Consider the following 18,351-nt stretch of genomic DNA (forward strand, 5'->3'; position numbering starts at 1 on the left):
TGCGATGCAGAAGGAATGCTCAGGGAAGAGCAGGAAGGGTCAGCGTAGAATTAGGTTGCATTCCTATATTCTTGTCCATTATGGAGCCTAGATTCTAGCAGTACAAAGTATGTGTTGCAGGGAGTGCTCAAGTCTAGGCAGTGTTAGGAGAGGTTAAAAAACATATGGATTGAATGACTAATGAAAATTCCCAGAATCACTGTGTGATTCCCATCTTGTATGGGATGCTATCCAGCAATTATAGGTACTGCGATGGATACTGAGCAGAAGGAGAGAAAAGGGAAGGGCTGAACAGGTGGTGCATTAAATCTTGAGGAAATGCCTCGTGAGTCATCAGTGACAGCGCATCTGCTCGCGATGGACAGTGCTCTGGACCCCCCCCCCGGCACGGGGAATTAGCTCAAATGGTAGAGCGCTCGCTTAGCATGCGAGAGGTAGCGGGATCGATGCCCGCATTCTCCACTTGCTGTTTGCTTTTATCTCCGTTGTCATCTCTATGCCGTTTCTTCAGTTACCAGTTGTATTTTTTTCTTTGCAGAAGACAATGCTAACTTTTTTTTTTTTTCTCTCTAAAGTTGTGATTGCTGCCTGCACAAAAAAGAAATCGATCCCTGTTGCTCGATTTGAAGAACGGGCTTTGAAGAACGAAAAACAAAAGCACGCTGGCTGGTACTGCTGTTGTTTCTGATTTTGGCTTTATAAATACGCCTTTACATTGTAGGGCTTTTTAGAGTTTAGATGCATTTCTCCAAAGTGGTTGTATAAGGATTAAGATAAATCCAGTTTAGGGAGCATGTGAACAGTGTCAATGGTTTCAGTGGACAAAACAGGACGAGTATGAAATTCTTCTGTGAATAATTGCTTTTTTGCAGAGTAAAGTAAGTGCCTTCTGCACTGAGATTTTCTGCTGTTCTGCTTGCCTTGTGAAACGGTGCCTTAAATTATTTTCTTTCACAAACTTGAAGATCTTGTGGAAGAAAATCTTACGTGGTGATACGTATATAGCAGCGTTTTCAAAACACTGGAGAATGCGGGCATCGATCCCGCTACCTCTCGCATGCTAAGCGAGCGCTCTACCATTTGAGCTAATTCCCCATTGCAATGGTTGTTGTGGGTACGTGTACTGGTGCTGAGTCACAGCGTGCCTGCTGTAATTGCTCCCTTCTGTTAGCATACTTCCTTATGCAAAGACTCCACTAGAGCTTTTGTTGAAATGAGGTGTTGTTTTTTTTTAAACTTTTTTTTTTTAAACTCGTTACAATGCAAATACCAGATAACCTGTAAGTCTAGAGGTATGCTATCAGCAGTTACTGAATGGTAATGTCATTTTTCTTTTGTATGGTTTTCAAGTTACATTCTTTTCTGCTAATATTCTAAGAAGTTGTATGTAAACAATAAATACAACATTTAAGATGTTTATTCTTACCACAGTTTGTGGAAAATAAAGTGTTCATTTGTGTCATGGAATTATAGAATACTTCGAGTTAGAAGAGACCTTTGAAGGTCATTCAGTTCTACTCCCCTACAGAGAACAAGGACTCTTACAGCTAGATCAGGTTGCTCAGAGCCCCATCCAGTTTAACCTTGAGTGTCTCTGGGTACAGGGCAACCACCACCTCTCTGGGTAACTTGCGTCAGCGCCTCACTACTGCTGTTGTAGAAAACTTCTTCCTTACATCCAATCTAAACCTCTTCTCCTTTAGTTTGAAACCATTTCCCCTTGTCATATCACAACAGATCCTGCTAAAGAGCTTGTCCTTTTCCTTTTTATAGCCCTCCTTTAGATACTGAAATGCTGCTCTCAGGTCTTCCTAGATCGTTCTCCAGGCTGAACAAGCCCAGCTCTCTGGCTGTCCACATAGGGAGGTATTCCATTCCTTGGATTATTTGTATGGCCCTTCTCTGGATACACTGCAACAGTTCCATGTCTCTCCTGTACTGAGGGCTCCGTATCTAGATACAGTACTCCAAGTGAGGCCTCATCCTCAGGGACAGGATCATCTCCCTTGCCCTGCTGGCCACACATCTCTAATACTGTCTGTGATATGGTTGGTTTTCTAGGCTGTGAGGGCACATTGCTGGTTCATGTCCAGCTTGCCATCTACCAGTAACCCCAGATCCTTCTCAACAGGGCTATGCTCCATCCTTGCATCCCCCAGCGTGTACTAATACGGTTGCTGTGTCCCAAGTGCAAGACCTTACAGATGGATTCGTTGGACCTTATGATGTCCTTCCTTTTGGTGTCATAATCATCCTGATTTATGTTCCACAGATGTCTACCTTTTTGTATTTATTATGATGATTTAGTTAAAATGGTATTGTGTCTTGAATGTATGGAGTCACTAGGAACTTTTCAGAAATACAGTAAGACAGGTGTGGCCCACTGTCAAATTTATTGATGAATTATTTAGAAAATGAAAAGAGGGGAGGTTTACAAGTCAGGAGGAAATTGTTTACTCAGAGGGTGGCAAGGTGCTGCTGGCACAGCTGCCCAGAGAAGCTGTGGGTGCCCCATCCCTGGGGATTGTCAAGGCCAGGTTGGATGGGAATCTGTGTGATCTTTCATGTCCCTTCCAGACCAAGCCGTTCTATGAGAGGCTGTGGAGGTAAAATACAATACAAAATCTGCTTATGTAGATAATGCATATTGAATTCTAAATCGTGTCTTCCTTTGCAGTATGCTTGGTAAACTACTACAAGTTCATATTACCAGATTTTACTTTTGCTGAGCTTCTTAGGGCCTGTCAGGGCAAATGCAAGTTTTGGATTAACTTTGAGCTGCTCTACTGCACTGTCTGTGAGTTTGCTTCCCTCATCAAAGAAGAATAAATCACATCAGTTTGAAAGGTTGCTATCTGTTTGCCTAATTTCTGCAATGGCTCTCTAGGGAAGTTTTTGTGTGGGTTGGTTTTTTGTTTTGTTTTGTTTTTTGTCTGGAGAATATTTTCATTTACTTACTCATGCACATCCAGATGAAAAGAAAAATTTCACTGACGTGGTATAAGAATTGATGCGGTGATAAGCATGATAGAAAACTTCCTCAAACAACAGCAGGTAATCAATAACTGTAACAACCCCTATATAGAATCATAGAATTGCTCAGGTTAGAAAAGATCTCATTGAGTCCAATCACAACCTAACCATAGTACCCTAGGTCTAACAGTCCTCCTCTAAATCGTGTCCCTGAGCGCCACATCCCATCATACTGTCACCAGCAAGAAGAGACCAACCCTGCTCCTACTGTAAGAGACAACTTACAGAGTAAATAGAGCATCTACTGTTGAGTGAAGCAAAAATAAGTGTGTTTTGCTGTTACTGTGGGTAGAACTGTTATCACAGTGGTAGGTCTCTCATTAATATTTCATTAGTGTTCTGCTATACTTGGAAGTATGAACATATGTAAACACTTCCTGCAGGGTGCGGTGATGTTTTCGGTAGTTTCCCATCATAATAACTGTTTCACGTTTTACGTGTTTAAATATGCTCTTCAATACTACTGACCCAAACATTGATTTTGAGCCATTTGTTGCAGTAAGCGCCCGTTCCGCTCCCCCGGGAGACCGCAGCTTGGCCAATTACTGAGGTGACACCAATGTGATGAGCAGCAAATGGTGTTTATTACACGTATACACTAGCTTATATAGCCTATGTGCTGCTTCTACGCCCCTAAGGGCATGTACCACCCATCAGTCATAGAGCAGGGAGAGGGCCTAACGCGTCACATCCTGCAGGGGGGTCTCGCAGTCTCGCAGTTGCCGACAACAGCCATTGATATGGAATGTATTCTTTTTTGTGATAGGATCAGGGGAAATGGTTTTAAACTTGAAAAGGGTAGATTTTGACTAGATATCAGGAAGAAATTAATTACTGTGAGGGTGGTGAGACACTGGAAAATGTTGTCCAGAGAGGCTGTGGATGTCCCCTCCCTGGAGATGTTCAAGGCAAGGCTGGATGGGGCTTTGAGCAACCTAGTCCAAAGGGAGGCGTCCCTGCCTATAGCAGGAGAGCTGGAGCTAAAGGATCTTAAAGGTATCTTCCAACCCAAACTATTCTATTTGGCCTCTTCTCCCAGGCAACGAGCAGGACACAGGGTAATGGCCACAGGTTGTATCAGAGGAGGTTTAGATTAGACATAAGGAAGAACTTTTTCTCTCAGAGAGTGGTCAGGCACTGGAATGGCTGCCCAGAGAGGTGGTGGAGTTGCCGTCCCTGGCAGTGTTCAAGAGGCGTCTGGATGACGTGCTGCATGATATGGTTTAGTGCTTGGGGTGGCAATGATGAGGAGACGGTTGGACTAGATGATCTTATAGGTTGTTTCCAACCTTGTGATTCTATGATTAATTCTAGTTTAGTAAGGCGTTAGTTATTCTAAGGAATATAATCTTCTTTACTTCTCTTCCCCCTCCACATTTCATGGGAGGAGAGCTTGTGGGAGAAACTTGCCCCAAAGTTTTTTTTTTTTTTTTTTTTTATTCTTTTGTGTTAGGCTTACTTAATTATCCCTGCTATCTTTGAGGAAGGAAAAAATAGACAAGCTCAAGTGGCCATAGGCGTTCCGAATGGCTGGTTTGGGGTTACTGCCAGGCATAAAGGGGCAGTCTCTGAAGGAAATGCTGTGTTTGTAGTTACTAAAATCTGTGATTAGAGGGTAAATTAGGGCCATGGGAGGGGAATTAGCTCAAATGGTAGAGCGCTCGCTTAGCATGCGAGAGGTAGCGGGATCGATGCCCGCATTCTCCAGTGTTGTTTTGCTTGTAGTAGAACACACCATTAACTACGAATTGTGTTTTCATGTATTGATGTGGAATTTTGTGAGACAAACTGTTACTTTTTAGATGCTCATGTTTCATTTCTCAAGTGCTACCCTGTGTTTGATTACATTTAAATAATTTTGCATATTTATAGAAAATATATATAAGTAGAGACTGATGGATCGCAAGGAGAAGAGAAAGGAAGAATCAAATGTCAGAATTAATACGTCCTAAGAATTCCAAGTAATAAACTTTTAAAAAATATTTTTTACACCTGGAAAACACATTTATTTCATCTTATTTCCAAATGAACTGATAAGAAATGAAAAATGAAATATTACAAACACTGTTTTAAAAATTGAAGTTGAATGTGTTTTCATTTATGAAGAGAGACAAGTGCAAGAGAGAAATGAAAAATACATCCATATAAAATCTGCAGATTACATAGTCTGAACCTGGGAGCTTTATCATCTCTATTAATGGTGAAAAGGGGGAATTAGCTCAAATGGTAGAGCGCTCGCTTAGCATGCGAGAGGTAGCGGGATCGATGCCCGCATTCTCCAGTGTTTTGCTAAGCATTAAGTATTAGAAGTTACTAAAAAGATGGCACTATTTCGGTAAAACATTAGTTTTGTTTTAATCATAGAATTGTTCAGGTTGGAAAAGACCTTAAAGATCAAGTCCAACCACAGCCCAACCATACTACCCAAATTCTAACAACCCCTGCCAAATTGTGTCCCTGAGCACCACATCCAAATGGTTTTTAAACACATCCAGGGATGGTGACTGAACCACCTCCCTAGGAGCCTATTCCAGTGCTTAACAACCCTCTCTAGGTGTTAAAAGAAGTTTTACCTGATATTTAACTTAAACTTACCCTGGTGCAACTTGACACCTCATCCTGTCACCCGTTCTTGGTGCTGTCAACTTTCAGGTGTTTGAAGAGAGCAATAAGGTCTGCCCTCAGCCTCCTCTTCCCCATACTAAATATCCCCAGTTCCTTCAGTCAGTCCTTACAGGGCATATTCTCCAAGTCCTTCACAAGCCTTGTTGCCCTTCTTTGGACCTCCTCCAGCACCTCTATATCCCTTCTGTATTGAGATGTCCAAAACGGAACACTGTACACAAGGTGAGGCCTCACTAGTGCCAAGTATCGTAGTGAAACTGAATTCCTTCCTTCCTTTCAGCTAAGCATTGTCCATGCATTTACTTAATTTCCAGATCTTTATTGGAATCAACAGTGAAAGCATTACAGAGAAATGGCCTTAAAATGGCGCCCCACAGACTCCCACAGGTGACAAGGAGGGCAACTCTCAGGCCCTAGCTTCCCCTCACCCAGCACAGCCATGTTTTCATTGTCCTGGGACATTCTTAGGGTTGGAGGGTCATGGCCTTATGATGTCCAGGAAACTGCTATAAATATGGGGGGCTTGACTTCAGAACACTGATTGTGACACCCTTTTTGCCTGAAATTGTTAAGCAAGCAGTTGAGATGAGCACAGTGTTGTTTGCACTGAAGTGAATTAGACAACTCTCCTGTTAGTTCAGCTCTTTAAACTGTAGCAGTGATTCACATGCAGTGGCTGAAGGCATATATACCTACCCAGCCAAAACAGAAGATTCTCCAGCCACGCAGTACTGTAACCTTGTTCTTTCAGGACTTACCTATCCCTTATTGTAATGCCTTGTGCTATCTTAATTTAGCCAGTCATAATTAAGATTACATTAAGAAACTTCACTTTCAAGTAGAAGATACCTGTCTTTTTCTTTTAATCTTGTGGATACTAACACAAAAGTACATAAGTTAGATTTACAAAGAAAAAAAAAAAACAAAAAAAAACCCCCCACTAACTTTCATGCTCTCAAAGCTTTCTAGCAGCAATCAGAAATTCTAGATTGAAAACGGTTTATCACAAGATATGCATGTAGGCTTTTAAATCAAATAACTTTATTACAGATAACAGCAAAGTCCAACTGCATTCATCAGTAATTTATGATGAATTTTTACAATTCCATTGGAAATGCATACAGTGATATTAGCATGTTCTACAAAACATAAAAACACAGCAATAAAACACTAGAAATTACATTTTCTCAAATGTAAATAGCGTTACTCAATTAAAGCATTTTAGACCTTCACAATGGTTACTACTCTATCAGCACAAGAGATTAAGTGGCACTTACAGCAAATGATAGTCCCAAAACTTGGAAGATCTTCCAAGCTGGCAGCATTGTACAGAAGACGAAGTAAAAGCCACAGCTGGCTGGCAAGGAAGGACTAACTTACAGCAATCTAACAGTTTTTCCAGTCACAGTCAAGAAGTCATCATCAGCCAAGGCACGAAGTGCTTCCTCAAACATCTCTTTAGTGACAGCCTAAAAGAGAATAGAAAAATCAAGTAAAGATGGAGGGAAACAAACAAAACCAACCAAAATACTTTACTTCCTATCACTTCTCTTATCAAGGTTCCTTCCCCATAAATTTGAATACGTTCTGCAATTTAAATCTGGCCCAGAACCCTGTAGCCAAGTTGTTTTTCTCGTCTTCTGAAGTGACAAAGATTCAGAAATCAAAGCTTACGCAGTGGAACTGGCTTTCCAGTCAAATTAACAATGTGATTTGAGGAAGAGTTTATACTGATTTGTAAAAATGCTATGCTTTTATATTAATGAAACTGTAAAAAAAGGAAAAAAAAAAAAAAAAAAGCAGAAAGCTTACTGTGTCAGACTGTGCTCGGAGATCTTCAAAAAGCTGCTGATACTTCAAAGCTGGTGTTTTACCCTTTGACTGGATAAGCTTCTTCAAGGCTTGAGCCAACTCCTCTTTCCGCTTACGTGCAGTTGCACTCATTCCTTACAACAAGAAAATAATCACCTTGTAGTACTAAGTTACAGAGGATAGGTTAAGTTACATTTAAAAAGTGACAAAAGCCCCAGAACATCTTAGTTTTATCCCTACAAAAACACAAACCTGTAGTGAGGATGGATATGTCCACAATGCCAGTCCTTGGGTCAGTAGCAGACTGCTTCAGAGCTTCCCGATGGAGGCGTTTTGCTTCTTCTACATCAATGGTTTCAACTTTCTCAGAAAAGCGTACTTTAGCATGGGCTTCTGCCAGCCGGATCAGAGACTCGAGTTGTCGAGGATATGCAGAAACCATTCCCCTGCCACTTCCAATCTTCCTCATGTCCACGTATGCCTGAAAACAAGGCAGGCATTAACTATTGCAGGAAATCCCGTTACTGCCCTAATTTACAAGTTTCTTTTATCCCTCGTTTGTTATCCCTGACTACCAGCAACTCTGGAAAGCCACATGCTTCAAACATGATAAAAATCAAGCCAATGCTTCAAAAAGCAACTTAAGGATTACAGTACAGAATTACTTTCATAGTACTTCCCTCTTTCTTTTTAAAAGCTTGTGATTTTTAGAGGTTTTTGATAGGTAAGAAACAGAAATAGTTGAGCATTTTGCCCATTTTGAGAAGTCAGCAAAGACTTGGAACATTCTCAACAGCAATTACTTTACCTCAATAAGGGCTTGGCTTGCTTCCTCACTTAACCTGGGATTTATATAACCACGAGCAAAGGCAATGTAATCCCTCAGTACTGCCATGTCCATGTACTCCTCCTCCAGCCTTTCTTCACTTTGGTAGTACAGTGAAACTAAGTGGCGAGCAAGGCGTCTGTCATAGGCTTCATCACGTGGGTCCAACATTAAAAAGATCAAGTCAAATCTGAATGGGATAAGAATCAAATATCAGCGCGTATACTTTCCTGCAATTTAGAGTCGCTTCTTTTATGGTTTTTCACTTCACAATTAGAATCAGGAGATGCTACTGTAAATGGAAGGTGCTCTTTAAACTGAAAGAGTATTTTTTCTTCAAACTCTTTCAAATGCAAAACATTACAGAACTGCAGCTGGTGGAAGAGACCTGGAGAGACTGAGTCCAACCCTCAGATCAGTTTAGATTTGCTTTCAACATAAGCAGTTTGAAGACAAGATACATTCTGTGGAATTCAGTTCAAGGCTGACAGTCTTTTTTATTTGGGGGTTTTAAACAAATAACAAAGGACAAACTTACTGTAAGAGCTGCAGCCCTGGAAAACAGAGCAATCAGGGTGCATAGCTATTCACTATATGCATATAGATGTATATGCATTTAAAACAAATACAAAATATCTGGAGCTTAAACCTGAATTCAAAAAGAAAGAAAGTTTCATAATAGTTTTGCAAACAGTAGGTAACATCGTAGATAACTGCAAATAATAATTTCCTAGCTAGCCAGTCGTATGTTTTCAAAAGCTTAAATCCAATAAATGGCAGAAACGAGACATGCTCAAACCTAGTTTCCTTCAGTCTATCTGTTGCAGGCGACTGCGAGACCCCCCACGGGATGTGACGCGGTAGGCCCTCTCCCTGCTCTATGATTGATGTGTGGCACGTGCCCTTAGGGGCGTAGATGAAGTACACAGGTTATATAAGCTAGAGTTCACGTGTAATAAACACCATTTTGCTGTTCATCATATTGGTGTGTGCGTGCAGTCATTTGGTCCTGGCCTGGTTTTAGGTCAGTACCGTAGGAGGCAATGCAACATATATCCCAACTAAGACACTTATCTGTTACTGTCAGTGGCCTTTCATTGAATTCTAAACTATAAATGGTGTTCTCAGAATATCCAGCATACCATCCACACACTTTAGAGTAGGAATCCCTCACAATTATAGTACCTAGTTTAATTTTACATCAGCAAATGCTAAAATCTTTTTAACAGCTACTGTCCAAGGCTACCTCTGCCCCCTTCCTGACTGAATTTCACAGGATGAAAACAAGCAGGCACAGAACTTTAGAGTCCACCACATCCAGTGCAAGTTCCCTAATCATCAGTGTTTCACTTAAAACTTATACAAGGTTGTGAAAATCATGCTGGGTTTCTGTTCAAGTTACCAACTACAGTAAGGTTCAGGGTAACTCCTCCAGAGGATAATCCTAATACAGGGGGAAGGAAAAAAAAGCCAATGAAAGAACACAACAAAAACAAAAATAAAGATCTACAGATTTCATCAGATCTTCTGTTCAAGATAAGTATGCTAAAAGGCAGTTCTCCACTCATGCAGAAGCTGCAATTCTGATGTTGCCATACTGAATCTTTTTCACAACAGGTAAAAAAAAAAATGAGACGTGAGGAGGTGTTCAGTACCTCGATAACAGCGTGTGAGGAAGCTGGATGTTTTCAATAGTAGTCTTTTTTGGATTCCATTGTGATTCTACAGGGTTAGCTGCTGCTAGAATAGATGTACGAGCATTCAGTTGACAAATGATTCCAGCCTGTTAAAATGAAAAAGCATTTCTGGATTCAAAACCTTCATAAGATCAGCGTTATTTAATGGGTTTCATAATAATAAAATTCATTGCAGAAGCCTTCTAGAGTAAAGCAAGAAGAAAGGCATCTGGAAATAATACATTTTATGCAAGGATCGCCATGTGTACATAAGAACAAGATGTTACATCATTTAGGATTGATCCACTGACAACATTAGGAAAGAACGAACCCTGATTCTGGTAACTTTTTGGTTTCATCTGCCCTGAGTTGATGCTCAGAACAAAGAACTTGGACTTAAGCAGACACCAACCTTTGCAATGGAGAGAGTCTGTTGTTCCATTACTTCATGAAGTACTGATCTTGTGCTTTCATTCATTTTATCAAACTCATCAATGCAGCAGATTCCATTATCACTGAGTACTAAAGCGCCCGTCTGAAGAACCAGCTGCCGAGTTTCTGGATCCTTCATCACATATGCAGTAAGACCAACTGCACTTGAGCCTTTCCCAGAGGTATACTGGCCTCGAGGAACCAGGTTGTACACATACTGGAGCAGCTGGGATTTACTAGTGCCAGGATCACCGCAGAGAAGAATGTTGATCTCTGCACGGAAGTTGCCTCTTCCTGTGTGAGTGAAATCCTTTCTTGATCCTCCAAAGAGCTGAAGTAGAATACCCTGTAAAAGAAAAAAAAAAAAAAAAAGCAAACATGCTCTTTAAAGTCAGACTATCAGCTCCTGCACAGTTAACAGAGACAACTGAACTGTTGCATTCAACCATATTTTGAACTGAAACAGCTAAAAATAACTGATAGGAAAGAAAGCTTTCATTGTAAAAAAAAGGGTTCTTCCTTTATAGATATCTTCAAGTTAATTACAAATATACAATTATATTGTTAGGGACAACACAGCTTCCAATTTCAGTAGCCAATTCTGCAGATAACTGGAAGGCCAGAACAGATTAGTCCTTATGTTGAGGCTATACTTAATCTGGGACCACAGTATTGTTACCGCTTCTGTAGCATCAAAATGAATAAATAAATTAAAAATTGTGGTATCAGCTTTTTATTCAAGACAAAAAAAATCAAGCATTTTCTTTTAAGAAAAAAGAAAAAAAGATATTCAGAAAATAACACGAAGTTCTTTAGACGCACATAAATTAAGTGTTTAAGGCTTTTATTTATTTGGAATTTGCCAGTACTTTCTCCTTTCTACTTCCCAAAGAAAGTCTACAACTTGCAGCATTAGCAAGGAAACAAAAGCAACTAGTATGTAACACTGTAAAAGTACTGTAATTTTTAGTATAAACACAGGCTTCTAAGCTTATGAGTAAGCTAGAATTATTGAAATTTCTTTCAGCACAGAAACCTTACAGTAAAGGCACGGAACAACTTATTCATATTAGTTCTCAGGCATTTGCAAGTATTAAAGAAAAGTCTGGAATGTTGCTGTGAACAGTGTCCCTCAGTGAAGGTTCCCCAGCTTTCCTTAATTATACCTAGCTGCATACACCTGATACACTGTATTACTTTCACAAGGAGGTAACAAAAACTTGAGAAGATAGTATGCCCATTTCAGGAGAAAACTGTTGCCTTGAATTTAAACAGCTTGCCATCTCAGCAGCCCATAAACTCTGATAATGCACAGGTCTATGAAGAATTAGTTTAAAGAGGCTTGTTGCAGTCCCTTATTATACCTTGAGACACACTACTGACAGTGGTTTGTTTTCCCAGTTCTGCTGTCTTCCTACCTTTTCAACATCTTCCCTTGGATTGCATCCTGAAAGCAATAACAACCAACTCTATCCTGACAAGTTCAGAATTTTAAGACTGATTGAGATCCAGGATTGTTTTGGTTGCTTTTTTTTTTTTTGTTCAACATTTTGAAGTCTCATTTCTATAGCAAATAATTAAGTGTACTTGCACTTCAGAAATGTTTTACAAGCAAAATATGGAATTCATTTTACCTTTTTAATATCTTCATGCTCATAGATGCTTGGGGCCAGTGCTGAAGAAAGTCTCTCATATATGTCTGCTTTGGTAGATAGCTCTTTTAGAAGTGCCACACGTTCCTCTGTAAACATTTTTTGCTCCGTTTCCTCATCAACACCATGCAGGCGTTTTGAATCAGTCTTGCGATAATGTATGACATCAATGTGGGTTTTATAGACAGATTTTACAACGCTGACCCTGGGATTAACTCGAATTGGGACTGCCCTGTAGATACCTAAATACAATTCATGACAGCATTAGATAAAAGAAACATATTAACTCTCAAACTGATATCTCTGTTTTTCCTTTGCAAAGTAAAGCTCTTCAAAATGAACTAACAACTTTAAGCAGTTTATTTATTGGGTGTAGGGAACCTGCTTTGGCAGGGGGGTTGGACTCGATGATCTCTGGAGGTCCCTTCTAACCCCTACAATTCTGTGATTCTGTGATTTCCCACTACCAGTAAGTCACCTGGAAGATGATGGAACACACTTAAGTTGTCTGCACCTTCACTTGTTTGCTATGTTCAGCATTCCTGTCAAAAGTGTTCTCAACAATGAAAATGGTTAAATAATATTGAAAGAATAAGGAAGACTTTTGGAAGTCCTGGCACTAAAAAAAGACTGAAGCCAGCACTTAAACTTTTAATTAAGTGTGAAACTTAGTAACAGGTTTATAATAATAATCTAATCTATAATGGCTGGTAGTACAGTTATTTTAAAGCGCTGCTTTTTTTAAGATGTAGTTGAAATATCACAAGACCTATTTATTCTATGTTATCGCTCTCCGGACTGCAGACACTACTTAAGAGGCTGCCTCCTTCTTACCTGCATTCTCAGAAACACTGAATCCAGAATCATCAAGGTCAGAAGGGACCTCTGCAGATTGTCTGGTCTAGCTGGGGTCTCAAACTGGAATCAGCTAGAGGAGACTGACTACAGCTGTGACATCCTCTGACAATCTCCAAGGGTAGAGACTCCACAGCCTCTTTGGGTAACCTGCTCCAAGGCTTGACCATCCATGCATTAATAAAAAACACCTTCTCTTTTTGCTTTATTAGAATTTTCTGGAGGGAAAAAGAAGTGCTCATTTCTTCATGTGTTACCATTGAGCACCACTGCAAAGAATCTCTCTCTCTGTCTTCATAACTGAGCACATACAAGTACACAGTAGGTACCCAGACCCTTCTCCAGGCTTAACAGTCCCAGCCATCTCAGCCTTTCCTCATACGAGAGTCTTCAGTTCTCAAAATCAGATCCCTTCACCAGATTCATACCAGTATATCTAAGTCTCTTGTATATTGGAAAGCCAGCATTCCAAATCCTTACCACTGATGAGCAGAGGAGAAGGGATCACTTCCCTTGAGCTGCTGGCAACACCCCTATGTGCATCCCAGGAAGGTGCTGACTGAATGGCTAAACAGTGACCTGGTTTATTAAATACCTTCCTTAGGGACAAGATGATGCTGATTGGCCTGTAGTTGTCCAGGTCCTCCTCCTTGCCATAGGTGTGACATCCAGCCCCTAAGCAATCTTCCCCAGTGTCCATGGCCTTTCAAAGATAACTGAATGGAGATGCAAATACACTGTCCAGCTCCTTCAGCACTTGTGGGTGCATCCCATCAGGTCCTATCAAGCACATTCTCATTCATAACAGTTCACTCCTGCAGGTTCATCTCATACAGCACATAAAACTGTGCTATCTGGAACTGTGAAATGACTCACTGAAAGTCTTTGGAATTGTTTCCCATCCATTTTCTGATTTCCCTAGATAATATAGTTTTGAGCAAAGCCTCACAATTATCTGAAATGCCCAAAAAAAAGACTGAAAATGACAGATTACAGCTGCAGGGGACACACAAATATCTGGAAAGAAGGAAGCCTTTCTCATAACAAATACAAAGCTACAAACAAGCAAATGTAGGTAGTAACATGCAAGTCAGAACACACTTCTTCTTTACAGCATTTGTTGTATGCATATTACCCTAAGAAGTGTTCAATTGCCAGACAAGCAATTGGACTCATGGATTAAACTCATGAATTAAACTACTACAGTTCAGTTAAAAAGGAAGATGCAGACAATCAAAGTAAGTTTTACCTGTGACATTAACTCTATCGCCTGGTTGAACTTTATCAACAAGATCATTGTGAGCAAACAGTGCAACTGTATGAGGTGTCTGTCCGGCTGGCATATCTTCAGGGGATTCCTGCAGTTTGATCTAGGAAAAAACAAATAAAACCAAGTTTAACGTCAAAAAAAAAAGAAAACTGTACACAAGGCATACAAGAACTTGTATTATCACAGCTTTCCGCATCATTTTCAATTAGGAACCCTGATCAAGAACAAAACAATTCCTCCCAAACAAAAAGACTGATTAATAAAAAAAACACAGTGAAAACAAAAATTGTTCATTATTATTGATATGGCTAAAAAGCTACTAATAGAAAAGGCTCATCTAGTCCAGATACAAGTGGGCATACTGTGAGTAAAGAGGGTTCTATTAAGAAACATTAAGATGTACATATATTTCATTTAATCCTTTCAGTGTATTTCTTCCCCCCAGTATGGGCTTTATACTCACTAAATTCTTTCATATATGAGGAGGGAGAAAAACATTTCTCAGTTTTGAAAACCTTCCTTCTTAATATGTATACTTTCATGCTGCTGATGAAATTAGGGAGAGAAAAAGCAAAAACTGGAAAAAAGCTTCATTTTAGCCAGTATCAAAGTGCAACATACCATCTGTTTGTCAGAAAACATGGATCTGTTGTGAATCAGAGCCATGCTGTGCGTTGTGTTACAGTTCTTGCACACTGATGGTTCAGCAATCCTGCCGCGGTCAATTTCTACTCTTGCGGTGAATGCGCACACCTGGCACTTAAAGAATGCTTCTTGCATCTCGGGAATTAGCTGGGAACTCCTGATCACCATACCACTGATGGTGATAAGTTGATCGATGTCTACAAAATACAGATACTTATGTCATCACATCACAATCTTTAAATTTAAAATAACATTGGAAGATCTACAACCCGTTAGTTTTTAAGTGGAAAGTGGACATCCAGTTAGATATCACTATTTTGTCATAAAACAAAAATTGTTGTCATACAAAACAGTCTTCTATTCTTACAGAAGTAAGAATCTAGGTAGCTGATGACAGATAGACTTCCTTTAGAGATTACGTTTTTCATTTGGACTCTACAGCATTTAATTCCAAAACAGACTTAGGCAAAATGAAGGACGTTGGTATGGATGGACCATAAGTCCAGTTTTAAGTAGTCTGTACATAAATTGTGTGTTAGAATTCAATTAAACTTACGTAAATCCTTCAGATTGTTTTCTAACACGGCAATTTAGAAGTTTACCTTCAGGGTTTAGGCTTCTCATATTCCTAGTCTTCAGTGCATTGTACGGCCGTACTTGAATTTGATGTTCTAATATGGAATCAGGATAGCGATCAAAAAAGATCTCGTTGGCAGCCATGTCAAACGTTGGGATAACTTCCTGCGTTAAATTGGTAGGAACAGTTAAGCTTAGAACAGAAAAAAACCCACCATGCACTAACAAGCCACAAGCCTAACAGAATGTTTCTGCATAATAAGTTTTAAAGTGCCGCTGATCAGCCAGAGATGTCAAAAAAAATAAAGAAAAAAGAACACACAGTTGGCATTTTCCTACACAACAGGCAACTTACTGTTAAATCAGATTTATTTATTTGACTGTTGCAAAAGAAATGATGGAGCACTCGGTACAGTGCAGCTTAACAGCTGATTTTATGTGCAGGAGACACCTATCACAAGATCTAAAACCTTTTAACTACTATGAAATAAGACATTAAAATGAAGAAGTAATTACACTAAACATAGAAAATAAAACTCCGCATTTAAACAAAAACGTTCATAAACAGAAAGATGAAAAAGTCACTTAATAGCCAGTAAACAAGTGCAGTACTTCACCTGAGGATAGCAGATGAGCTGTCTGTAAAGATTTTCATCAAATGCTCTTAGATGGTCACAATTTACATTCAGAAATGGTTCCCCAACCATATTAATCTGCAAGATATTTGAAAATAAATTTTTAGCTTGACAGCACATAAGGCTGGGTAAAAAAAAAAAAACAACAAAACCCAAACACATATGTCATTTTGCTATGTTAGAAGTACCTCTTCAAGTCGTTGCATATAGCGTGGCTGGTTGAGATCCAAGCCAATGTCTTCATCCTCTTTTGCCAATGGATCAATGAAACGCTGAAGAAATTTCTGGATGTCAAGGACAACAGGAAAAAATGAATTCAATTGAGATGTGCACACCCTTAGTTTGTATGAAGTCCAACTAATGTGTGCAAGACAAACTAGCTTTTCATTAAAAAAAAAAAAAGTTGCTAACTTACCTGGAACTTTTCTTTGCAGGAGGCTACATTAACATCTGTTCCCCAGATAACGAGCCTTTGTCCAAGGGACTGCTCAGCTAGATCCTCAGCTTGCTGCAGAGAAAAAAATGAAATGTACACAAATACAGAAAGCTGCTCTGAAAGGAACTGTCAGACACAAACCAGAAGTGTCCACCTACCCCATCTGAGTGTAGGTCGACCTGTCTGGCCTTGCGGGCAGAGCCGAGGTCGGGTCGCTGCCTGACGGGCGTCCCCCGCACACCACTGCGCGGGGTGCCTTCCACCCGGGAGCTAGGTGTGCCATAGGTCAGTGGAGAGCTGATATCGAAATCCAGAGGAATAGCTGCAAAGAGAGTGCTTCATCAGCGCTACCATGCCGTCGCTTTACACTGAAAGCAGGACTAAAATTCTGCCTGGGTATTTCCGATTCATTCTTCTAACTCTGCACCTATCAAATGAACAACGGCTATCAGCTCCAGTGCTCTGCTAACACCAGAACAGTGATGTCACATGTCTGCTCAGCATCTTCCTTTGTAGAGATCACAGAATGGCTTGGGTTGAAAGAGACCTTAAAGCCCACCCAGTCCCACCCCCTGCCATGTGTAGGGCTGTCCCCCATCAACTCAGCTTCCCAGGGCCCCATCCAACCTGGCCTTGACAGCCTCCAGAGATGGGGCACCCACAGCTCCTCTGGGCAGCTGTGCCAGTGCCTCACTGCTCTCTCAGTAAAGGATTTCCGCCTAACATCTAACCTAAGTCTCCTCTCTCTTAGTTTAAAGCCATTCCCTCTTCTCCTATCACTATCAGGCTATGTAAAAAGTCAGCCTCCCTCCCACTTGCAAGCTCCCTTCAAGTTCTAGAAGGCCATAATGAAGTCTCCCCGGACCCTTCTCCTGCCTGAACAAGCCCAACTCTCAAGCTTGCAAAGGTGCTTCAGTCCTCTGGATCATCTTAGTGGCCTGCCTCTGAATCCTCTCCAACAGCTCAGCATCCTTTTTTTGCTGGGTGCCCCAGACCCAGACCCAGTACTCCAGATGGAGCCTCAGTACGGCAGAGCAGAGGTGGATGATCACCCCCTGCCCTGCTGCCACCCCCTCTTCTGATCTCTTCTGAAAAACCACAAGCTGTAGGAAGTGACTTTAAAGCACAACAGCGTTTTGAAAGCACACTGATACTTAAGCATTGAGTCCAAACAAACACATTTTTCAGTGCTTCGTTAGCAGCAGGGTGATGTAATTAACAATTACAAGGTAATCCTACTACAGAACAACACAAACAACACCGCAAAGGCAGAAAAAGCTTTTAAAACCAACACGGCACCCTACTGACGAGTACAAAGCCCCCTCCCCCTGCCCAGCTCCAACCGACGGAGGGAACGCACCCGAGTGGCGGAACTGCGGTGGACTGGAGAAGAGGGCATCGGGAGCTCGGGGGCTCTGCTCGGCGGGCGGGGAGGTGGGCAGCGGCTGCAGCTCTCCGGTGGAAGCGGAGTCGTCCGGGCGGCGCCTCTGCGAGGGAGGGGAGCGGGCGTCTTGCGCTGCGGGACACGAGTGGCGCAGTCAGGGACTCGCCCCCTCTCTCCTGCCTCCCCCCAGCCCTCAGCACTTACGGGTCGGCGGGTTGCTGCCTCGCCCGCGCTTGCCGCGCCGGCGGCTGGGCGTGGAGGCGGGAGATGACATAGTGCTGCCACAACGGTCCTACCGTGGGAGAGAAGCGCTGGCGGCGGCTGAACCCCAAAATGGCGGCGCTCCCCCTACCCCCGCGCAGCACCGATAGCGCACCTCCACACTCCGCAGACCGGAGAACTCCCGCGCCGCCAGAATCACGTGGCAGCGCTCTCGCGGGCTTTCTGGCCAATGGGTGCGCGCAGCGGACGCGGGATCTCTCACCTGATAGGGA

At 41.4% G+C, this 18,351-nt stretch overlaps 1 protein-coding gene and 4 non-coding genes across 5 annotated transcripts; 3 read left to right on the forward strand and 2 right to left on the reverse strand.

Annotated features, from left to right (window-relative positions):
- Positions 1 to 389: 389 nt before the first annotated feature.
- On the forward strand, positions 390 to 462 carry TRNAA-AGC. Its single transcript has one exon. It is a non-coding gene; the product is annotated as a tRNA-Ala (tRNA).
- Positions 463 to 1,022: 560 nt separating this feature from the next.
- Positions 1,023 to 1,095, reverse strand: TRNAA-AGC. Its single transcript has one exon. It is a non-coding gene; the product is annotated as a tRNA-Ala (tRNA).
- Positions 1,096 to 4,667: 3,572 nt separating this feature from the next.
- TRNAA-AGC lies at positions 4,668 to 4,740 on the forward strand. The gene has a single exon. It is a non-coding gene; the product is annotated as a tRNA-Ala (tRNA).
- Positions 4,741 to 5,241: 501 nt separating this feature from the next.
- TRNAA-AGC lies at positions 5,242 to 5,314 on the forward strand. Its single transcript has one exon. It is a non-coding gene; the product is annotated as a tRNA-Ala (tRNA).
- A 1,363-nt stretch (positions 5,315 to 6,677) lies between these two features.
- MCM4 (minichromosome maintenance complex component 4) lies at positions 6,678 to 18,256 on the reverse strand. The gene is made up of 16 exons (XM_042808921.1): positions 18,062 to 18,256; positions 17,834 to 17,989; positions 16,632 to 16,795; positions 16,453 to 16,545; positions 16,226 to 16,321; positions 16,020 to 16,115; positions 15,429 to 15,567; positions 14,803 to 15,023; positions 14,161 to 14,281; positions 12,039 to 12,298; positions 10,385 to 10,750; positions 9,952 to 10,079; positions 8,279 to 8,486; positions 7,723 to 7,951; positions 7,471 to 7,604; positions 6,678 to 7,127 (listed from the first exon to the last, which is right to left on the reverse strand). The coding sequence occupies exons 1-16, from the start codon at positions 18,129 to 18,131 to the stop codon at positions 7,035 to 7,037; spliced, it is 2,574 nt and encodes an 857-aa protein (XP_042664855.1). The 5' UTR covers positions 18,132 to 18,256; the 3' UTR covers positions 6,678 to 7,034.
- Positions 18,257 to 18,351: the final 95 nt, after the last annotated feature.

Source organism: Centrocercus urophasianus, unplaced genomic scaffold (assembly GCF_019232065.1).
Source record: "Centrocercus urophasianus isolate 14NV4802_14NV808 unplaced genomic scaffold, USGS_Curo_1.0 seq_11, whole genome shotgun sequence".
NCBI lineage: Eukaryota > Metazoa > Chordata > Aves > Galliformes > Phasianidae > Centrocercus > Centrocercus urophasianus.

What these genes read in the sequence shown, in the direction of transcription:
- MCM4 (XM_042808921.1), bottom strand. Translation starts at nt 18,131, where the DNA reads ATGTCATCTCCCGCCTCCACGCCCAGCCGCCGGCGCGGCAAGCGCGGG. An exon ending in AGGCAGCAACCCGCCGACCC is followed by an intron (nt 17,990 to 18,061) that starts GTAAGTGCTGAG and finishes CGTGTCCCGCAG; the next exon opens with CGCAAGACGCCCGCTCCCCT. An exon ending in AGACTCTCTCCATTGCAAAG is followed by an intron (nt 10,080 to 10,384) that starts GTTGGTGTCTGC and finishes TCATTTTAACAG; the next exon opens with GCTGGAATCATTTGTCAACT.